This window comes from Priapulus caudatus, unplaced genomic scaffold, assembly GCF_000485595.1.
Source record: "Priapulus caudatus unplaced genomic scaffold, Priapulus_caudatus-5.0.1 Scaffold122, whole genome shotgun sequence".
Classification (NCBI taxonomy): Eukaryota; Metazoa; Priapulida; class Priapulimorpha; order Priapulimorphida; family Priapulidae; genus Priapulus; species Priapulus caudatus.
The window spans coordinates 45,184-54,437 of record NW_014577183.1 but is presented as its reverse complement, the minus strand read 5'-3'; the positions used below and the strand labels follow the sequence as shown (position 1 = coordinate 54,437).

Here is a 9,254-nt window from a genome sequence, read left to right as displayed (position 1 = left end):
ACTTAGAACAAGGAACTCGACTTAGAAAAATACTTAGAACTAGACTTAGAACTCGACTTAGAACTCGACTTAGAACAAGGAACTCGACTTAGAAAAATACTTAGAACTAGACTTAGAACTCGACTTAGAACTCGACTTAGAACAAGGAACTCGACTTAGAAAAATACTTAGAACTAGACTTAGAACTCGACTTAGAACTCGACTTAGAACAAGACTTAGAACTAGACTTAGAACTAGACTTAAAACTAGACTTAGAAATAGACTTGGGCGTCGGGACGTAGCGAAAACGACATCGCAGATTATTAAAGGCAGGTACATTGCAGCAGTGTACGATGGTAAATAGCCAGAGCACCAGCCGCTTGAATTTAGCCATTTGTTTCACTAATTCGGCGACGAGGCCAGTCAAGAAAGTCGTACCGAGCGCCGAATTAGTGAAACAAATGGTTGAATTCAAACGGCTAGACATGAACTCCACTGTTATTACTATGCTCTCATTATGACTGAACCACGCGCCCTATCACCACACTAGATTTTGTATGAGCCCAGGCCCCTCTATACGGCCTTCGTTTCGTGAGTTCAAAATGAAGATAAAAAAAAAAAATGGAAGCGCACCTATTTCAATGACGCCATCTTCCTGAGTCGTGGCGATACAGCACTGCGGAATGCAAAAATGTTTCAGCTTCGACTTCAGCAGGCGTGCTATGGCAAATATGTCTTCCTGTGCAAACTCGTACCCTGAAATGCATAAAAGCATGCCATGATTGTTCATCAGTTGCCTAACCGTAGGCAATATGAGAGCAATTACCTTTACCACTGTACATTTGAATTTCAGATTTTAGTGTCTTTGAGGTTTGAAGGCAATAAAAATCGCTATTAAAGTGAGTAGGAGGAATGATTCTTTTTTTATATCGACTAGCCGTAAACTGCCTGCCGCAACTGTTTTGCCACGCGCACTCGATAGATTATGCAATAGGTGTCTGAACGACGGAGACAATCATCTACTCCACACTAACGAGTCCCATCAGAACGCAGCACTGCATATCCCGTCGAAGCACAACACAATACAACATGACACAACACAACACAACACAACACAACACAATGTAGTGCAATGCAACACAATACAATACGACGCAACACAACACGACACAACACAGCGCGACACAGTACGACGCAAAGTAACGCAACGTAACACAACACAAACAAGTCCCGCATTAGCGACAGTGCTGTTCTGAGGTCTGCTGCTCTACTGTACTGGCCTTCGTTTCTGCAAAAGGTTGAAAGCCTGTTCTATCGCTAAACCGGCTACGTCATCATCAAAACTGTGTAGCATAGGTATTAACACTAAAAACTAAACCCTAACAATGCATCCTACTTCATACCTGCTCGACCGTCTTATATATTCGTGTCATAATGTATCACTAGGCCTATAGTTGCCGCGAGATGGCGCGTGCAAGTGTAATCAATAATCAAAGATAGCATCGCCCTTCGTGCATTGGTGATAAATCAAGAAAGTAGAGATAACCTAATTCCATTGAGTTGCTGAAATTTACAGGCTAAAATCCAAGTATATTCAGGCAGGCGACAATTTCGCTCAGCTGTGAGTAATAAATTAAACACATCTGCATTGCAGGTGTGCATGTTCATTAGAAAAGTGCCAGTTCACCCCCATGCATGAGTAATGGGTTGCCCCCAGGTTTTTGCCTACATTTCGGATGACGGTAGCCACGCGAGCATTCAGGGTGCTATTAATATACAGACTGCTTTAGAAAATAATATTATTTAAGGAGTGTAAACCTTGTTCAACAAACTTTTGTCTTTGCAATTGAACTGCAAATGTAGCCTCACATCCACACAGGTATGCCGTATGGGCTCTAATAATAGCAAAAGCAGTTCAGTACTTTGTTAACAGTCAATAAATCCATGTTTAACCCTCCTCTTGAGAGTCAAAAGGTTATCAGACACTTACTCTTCTCATGTCAATGGAAAGCACATTTCATAGTCCTTTCAATAAAGTGATAAAAATGGTAGGTCAGTGCTGAAACAAAAAAGTTTTTCACTCTGTCCGTTAGGCCATGTCCTCAGAAAATGTCGGATATCTGACCTTTCCCCCACTGCCCTTTGACCTGTGACCTCCAATTTCGCACTGGTGATGGGTTTCCTGCCCATCACACTATACACCGAATATTAAGAGCATAGGTCGAGCCGTTGAGCAGATTTGTGCTGCAATTCCGTATTTCCTCCTATACCTTAAGTTAAGAGGGAAATATTCCCCCTCCGTTGACACATCTTGACATTTGACCCTTGACCCCCAAATTGGTCATCCCGAGTCCTTTTCACGATTCCCCCCCCCCACATCCCGAATATCGTCACCGTACGTCGAGCGGTTAAGATTTGTGCCCAACTGTTTGACGCACGCACGGACGGAAGGACGGCCGGATGGACGCACGATCATGCGATTCTACAAGCTGCATCTGACTACGTCAGATGAGCTAAAAAACAACAACGCCAGCACAAATGCAAACACAATCGCGAAAAACGTTCGCAAGCACAAACGTAAACGCGACAGACACCGGTGACGATCTCACGCGCTCTGGCAAGCGTCCTGTGACAGCCCAGCGGGACGCCCCCCCTCCCCCCCCCCCCCGCCCCCCACACACACGTACCGATGAGCGTGAAGCTCTCCAGATTCTTGCACTTCCACGCGAGCAGCACGAGTTCGTCCTCCTCGTCGTCGTCGCGGTACTGCGCCGGCTCGCGTTCCACGTCCCTCAGCACGCACAGCGACCGCAGCGTCGCCGCGTAGTGCTGCCGCGCGAAACCCAGCGCCGACGACGACGACCCCGCCGATCCGCGGAACGGCGACGCGAACACGAACGCGAGAGCGGAGACGGGCGCGCTCGGCTGCAGGATGCTCGCGTCGTCGCCGTGGCAACCGTCGACGTCGAAAAAGGTGACGTGGACGCGGAGCGCGGGGCTGTGCGCGCGCAGACACGCCCACGCGTCGTCGCGGATCGGGTTGGCGCGCGCAAGGTCGGCGACGTGCTCGTACACGTGGTTGTCGGTGGCGACGAAGACGCGGAGGAGGCGCAGGGGATGCACGCCGGGACGCGCGAGCGAATCCAGCAGGCTCTCCGATAGCTGGAAGATATCGAGAACGAGTTTACACGCGGAAAGCAAGAAGAGAATCACGAAGGAGTTTTCAAAGGAATTAATTTTCGTTTTTTTCGGAAGGCTAGAAGTGGAAGAGAGCGCCGTTGAGTGAGATTGTGTTTCGATGGTTACAGCAGATGCACACCGGGCAGAGCGAGCGACTCAAGCAGGCTCTCAGACAGCTGGAAGAAATCAAGGAGGAGTTTACATGCGAAAAGGGAAAGAGACAATCGTGCAGTGGCTTTGAACGATCACGTTCCGATTGGGCTAGGATTTATTTCGTTGTTCACAAAAAATGCTTGCAGCGGCAGTCGAAATGAGAATTTTTTTTACTCGGATAGCCCTGGGCGAAAAGGCATTTATTAATGTGCCAATATAAATGCATGAACGGAGTCGAGGGGTTTATTTATTCATAAATATTAGTACGTACTTGGAATACTTTAGTAGTTTTGTTGTATTAAATTGGTATTCTTTTGGCAGAAACACTGGAACTAGTCTTAAATTTTTGCATGTACTGCTAATTTTGTACCTTCAAATCATAAAAACAGCATTCTGCGCAAGTTTAATTTTATTACATATATATGTGTAAATCAAACTTAAAAGTACTTCTGTTTCTCGGGTGACTTACATGATCCAAAATACAACATACCTGCCCTCCAATGTAGTCTAAGCTGAGTTCCGACAGATTCGTAAAAGCTTGTAAGTTACCAATGTTGTAGCAGTGCTCAGTATTCACCTTTGTGATGATCTGCATACCTGATACCGACGCCAGATGCAATTTTTCTGTAATGTTAACGTATGTAATCAAACAACATTAATTAAGACAGAGCTAGTAAATACTGTAAAGTTGTAAACCACTGAGCAAATTACAGTGATCCACCTACTTTGGGTTAACAATATTTAAAATTTGTCATCAAAGGAAAGTTGGCACAAGTTTAATAAAGCTAAATGAGCTTAATCACTAAAAGACAACACTGTCATATATTATGGTGACTGCAATTGTGCCGGGGCATGATGCCACTAAGACTATATCCTGAACATATATACACTCTGAACACGTGATTTCCACCATGTCACTTGTCATCCCAAGGTTGCTATTTCAGAAATTTGCCACTCTACACTGGTGCTACTTTTGCACCAATAATTCTCATGACACCATACAGTCTTGAAGATGTTGTTGATTATACGAAAACTATAGATGTCATGGCCCAATACTAGTTTAGCACCATGGCCTAGTTTATCACATTTGCAAAAATGAGGCCTGGGGTCCCAAACTATAAGATTGAGTGGATGTCACTCACCAAGCATAGCAGCATGGCATTTAGCTAGACGTTGAACCAATAGCGGCGCACGGCACAAGCAACTGCGTAAACCGCCGAGACTAAATTCCGTCAAACTCTGACTGTCTGTGACGAGTCTCAGCAACGCATCAACGAACCTAAGAAGTAATTTAAGATGTTATCAAACTTGATTAGTTTCGTTCACTCTCAGCTGCAATTGTAAATCTGTGAGATGGAAGTTTACTCAGTATTTGGGCACAGTTGTCCAATATAGCATCATGAACAGATGTACCCCTGTGAGGCATACATGTGTCATGTGTCATCACAACACTAGTATGTATATACCACATGTTCATGGTAGCACTATGCCACTAACTGCGAACATGACATGAGTCTTCTCTTCTCACATGATATGCCATCATATGGCATGCTATCACTATAAATTAGGCTCATAGGGTCTATGTCCCCCAGGGTACGTTCCGGCCGTACCACGGGGGAGATAGACCCTCTCAGCATAAATTAGTATAATGTGATATGGAGCGATGGTATAATAACGTATATCTGTAATCACAAACGTAAAAGTAAGAAATCACCTGGATTCGCCGTCGTTCCCTAGGATAGCATAGTATCCATTCAGATAACTACCAACGCCGTTGTTTTCGTTCGGTAACCAATAATTACGATTGTGATCTTTACCCTCGGTGTCGAATAGAGCATATAGATCGTCGAAAACCGCCGGTGTACGACACTGAACAGATATCTTTCGGATCTGTTTTGCGGGCACAAGCTTTAGTACCTCGACGACGCGGTCGACTGACTTCATGTCATCAGTAAAATGAGCGACTGTCAGCGAAAACCGGAGGGTCAGTTCGCGAATGTGTCTACCAATTTGATCAATAATAAATTTCAGACCGGAGACTTCATCATCAGATGAATTTATAAAAGCCAAGCTGACAGACCGCCACAGTCTGCAATTGAACAAGTGCGATCGCCACTGTCTGCACGTAGAGCAACTACTAATTATATCTTTTCGGTGGAGGTACTGCAATATTTCGATAAAGACTACACTTGGAATTTCGCTCCAATCAGCCATGCTGCTTTCTGTTGTTGCGTTGCTACACCGAAAAGCACGGATACTCAAAATAAACATTTTATATAAAATCCAACACTGTCTGAGTATAATAACGCATATTCCACTATGTAAATACAAGTTTCTATCAATTTTATGCAAAATACGGTATAAATATATTATAATTATTGCCGGTGGCTAATTTTCTAACGTGGCCGCGTTCATTTTTCACCGGCTTGTCCCTCTAACATAAATAACAATGGCAGATAACCACGAAGAAATGAACCAAAACTTGCCTAATGATTATGATGCTGGTAATAATGCAGTCACGAATATAACTAACGGAATTGATAGTCACACTAACGGAATTTGGGACGAGGTCAACATGGAGACAGTAGATGACGACGAAAACCCACAACGTCAAATTAGCCAGACCGATCATCTCAATAAACAACTTCTCGATTCCTTCCTGAAAAGACTCAACGAAAATGATGATCGGCTCTCGGGAGACACGTCGGGTTCTGCTCGCGACTCTGCCGAGATGACAAGCACCGAAACAGGCGAAAGCCCATGGGAAGACGACAATGATAAACATTCTCATGAACATTAACACACAAATTAATAATGTCACTATAATTCCATTGCCATAATGCCTGTAATGCCATTGGCATTGCCATTGGATTGGTGCATCATTATTATCATGGACTGCAAAGACCATCGTCTTTATAGGGCACATCACACTGATAGTCCTAGGACGTATTAATATGAGCGTCTATAAGCAGTCATTTAGCATTACATATGCTAATGAATAAGTGACACAATGAGCTGCACAGCAGTGGAGGAATGGCGTGTGAAACGTGTCACTAGATTATAATCTGTCCTCGAGTTTGAGGATGTTGGAAGACGTCCCTTCTAACTTCATAACCTCATAAATATTAGTCTTCAAGGTCCAAGGAACTATATCAAAGAGAGAAATAGACAAAAGTGATCAAACTGACAGATTCAAACACAGAAGCTGGCACTTAACTCTTAAGCGATCCTTAGAAGATGGCACATGTCGAAAGCAATGGTCACGCTCAGATGATCGAAATTCTCTGTGCAAAGAGATCATCTGCACTAATCGCTAAAGAAGTTGCATTTTACAAATTTGTGGATGATGCAGATGAGATATTGACTTCACTCCGGGAACACCTAGCAGCTGGGATTTAATCATTCCTCTCAATCAGCATCAGACCCCAGAAGAAGATAGAGATGGGTTCTTTTGAACTAATGCTTAACCTCGTAACCTCGTAGTGTTTACTCATGAAAGTCTATACCGAAGTCGGAGAGGTGAATTCATATGGAGAGCATACTTCGTCGAATTCACGTGACAATGACGTGAATCGAGCTTCTGTTGCATGTTGGAAATGTCTATACAGTTAACTTGTAAAAAAGAATTGCGTTTATACAGGGTCTTCGCCGCGTTTTTATAGCAAATAAATCGGGTGTGTGTAACAATGGCTGCCATCCTTTGCACAATTTATGATGTGCAGTATACGTGGCATTGGATATAATTGGTATTGGTTATTGCAATTGTAATGGGTAATTGGAGATAATTTACAACCACATGATCATGATTCTATCTCTGATTAATTGCTATGATTCAGTTTTACTGAAAATAAAATATACGTCAAAATAGGCGATTATCTCATCTATTGTGTTCAGGAGCCAATGCGAGTGGTTATGGTTTTAGCAACATGAATGAAGGGAATAAAATGAGGCAGGTTACACCACTGTACACTGTTGTTTCTCCTGCTCCCTCTCCATCATCCTGATTTGTAAAAAAAAAAAACAGAGCCACCAAAATGTAAATAAATTTAAAACACAAAGTAATGGTATAAGCAAGACTTGTCAATTGATAACATTAGAATTGTGGCCATTACTGTTCAACACGTTGACACACTGATAACTACTCGCATTAGTGTTAACAAACTACAAAAGTTTCCATAGGCATGTTAATGTTCAATCCATATTCTTTGTGTCTATGAAACTACGTCTACCTTCTAATAAACCAGTAAGACATCAAAATGATGTAGATTTACGAAACGTAATTCTAAAGGCAACTATAGTAATAATCAGTAACTATTTATATGATTCTAGTTAACTTATAGCTAACATGAAATTATAAAGTACCGTTTTTAGATTGAAATAAACGTTATCATTTCTGAAGATTCCAGTTAATAGGTGGCGCTACTTGTTTAATTCACAATATTCTCGTAAAACCATATAAATGTATAGAGGCATTTACGTATGTACGTATATGGTGCCTTACTGGTGTATTGTTTCCATGCATAAAACCAATTAGCATATATTTCTCTAGCTTATTACGACTGTACCTAGCTATCAATATTGACGTGTTCGAATAAATTGTGGCATAATTATAATGTGTAGTGTCTAGCGACGTAGCGTGACACAGTCACACTATACACAGCTTCGACCTTCGGGCGCGCACCGTCAGTTCCTTTGTTTCTCCCGCAAGATGTTACCGCAACTGTCGCGCGTACGACATAATACCCCTGTCACACCTTCCCGCGATCACGTTCGCGCTCCCACTGCGACCTGAAAAGTATGAAAGCGCGAGGAAAAGCGCAGTAAGGTCTCTGAGAACGAGTTGGTAACTGGTTGAGACGCAGTGGAAACTGTCAAGAACGGAAGAGGGTCGCCATGAGCTACCTGGAGCGCCAAACCTCGGCGCTTGTGTTGGTCCGGATCAAAACAAGCGCAGCGGGTCGGCGCTCTGTAATGAGCGGTGTAATGACGCAGTATACAGTCGCCGTGGCAGCGCAAAGCGAACTACATGAGCGTATCGTGGACGTAGCAACAACGCATAGAAGCGACTTGGGGTCGCAGAAATCGTCCCCTGCGACTGGTTTGCGACTGCTGTACGCTCATTGGGCTCTCCACACGTGCCTCTCCCGTTCTTATTGCGCCGTTACTGCGCTTCCACTACGCTTTATTAACTTGTTTCCGCTCATTCTACGTCCACACTGCGCTGCCACTGAGACTATGACGCTCGTGATACGTCCAAGGCGTTGTTCCCACGTTTGCAATAGGCTCACAGAGCGTTCTTATTACGATCCCACTTCCACTGACCCCCCCCCCCATTTTTGTATATATACAGCTTCATCTTCAGTGTGGATCTGTTCTTCACCATGGCCGCAGACAGGCAGAATGTGCTAATTGTACTACAGTTATGGTTATATGGGTTATTATGGTTTATAAAGAGGGCCGGGTTACATGTAGCTGTGTGCGTGTGGTGTATGCACCGATTGTTTCATTCGCATTGTTAACCCGTGGACCGTGGACCGTGGAGACGATGGAGACGACCTTCCTCGACCTCTGCCTCTTCTTTTTTGGCATAGTGCATACACTACTAGGCTACTACAGGCTACTACTACTGCTACTACTACAGGCTACAGGCTACTACAGCGGTTGAATGTATGCTGATCATGAAGGTCGCAGAAGGCTCTATATATACACGCCGCGCACGCGCAGTGAGCGAGTTGCAAGCGTAGTAAGAGCAGCGAGAGCGCAGCGAGAGCTAATTGGACGCACTAAGAACGCACAGAGCGCAGTGGGAGCGCACTGAGAGCGCACTGAGCGCATTGAGAGCGCACTGAAGATCAAACTGGGAACGAGTCAAGAGCGTACTGTAAGCTACTGTAAAGCCACATGGTGTCACGTACCGCGGTCACACCACGCCAAGGATTTCG

The 9,254-nt window shown here is 44.0% G+C and overlaps 1 protein-coding gene across 1 annotated transcript; it reads right to left on the bottom strand.

Annotated features, from left to right (window-relative positions):
- Nucleotides 1–191: 191 nt before the first annotated feature.
- Nucleotides 192–5,541, bottom strand: LOC106805645. The gene is made up of 6 exons (XM_014807333.1): nucleotides 5,027–5,541; nucleotides 4,455–4,591; nucleotides 3,803–3,936; nucleotides 2,667–3,141; nucleotides 613–735; nucleotides 192–202 (listed from the first exon to the last, which is right to left on the bottom strand). The coding sequence occupies exons 1-6, from the start codon at nucleotides 5,524–5,526 to the stop codon at nucleotides 192–194; spliced, it is 1,380 nt and encodes a 459-aa protein (XP_014662819.1). The 5' UTR covers nucleotides 5,527–5,541.
- Between the last annotated feature and the right edge of the window lie 3,713 nt (nucleotides 5,542–9,254).

What these genes read in the sequence shown, in the direction of transcription:
- LOC106805645 (XM_014807333.1), bottom strand. Translation starts at nt 5,526, where the DNA reads ATGGCTGATTGGAGCGAAATTCCAAGTGTAGTCTTTATCGAAATATTG. An exon ending in GGGAACGACGGCGAATCCAG is followed by an intron (nt 4,592 to 5,026) that starts GTGATTTCTTAC and finishes ATTACTTCTTAG; the next exon opens with GTTCGTTGATGCGTTGCTGA. An exon ending in GGAGAGCTTCACGCTCATCG is followed by an intron (nt 736 to 2,666) that starts GTACGTGTGTGT and finishes TATGCATTTCAG; the next exon opens with GGTACGAGTTTGCACAGGAA.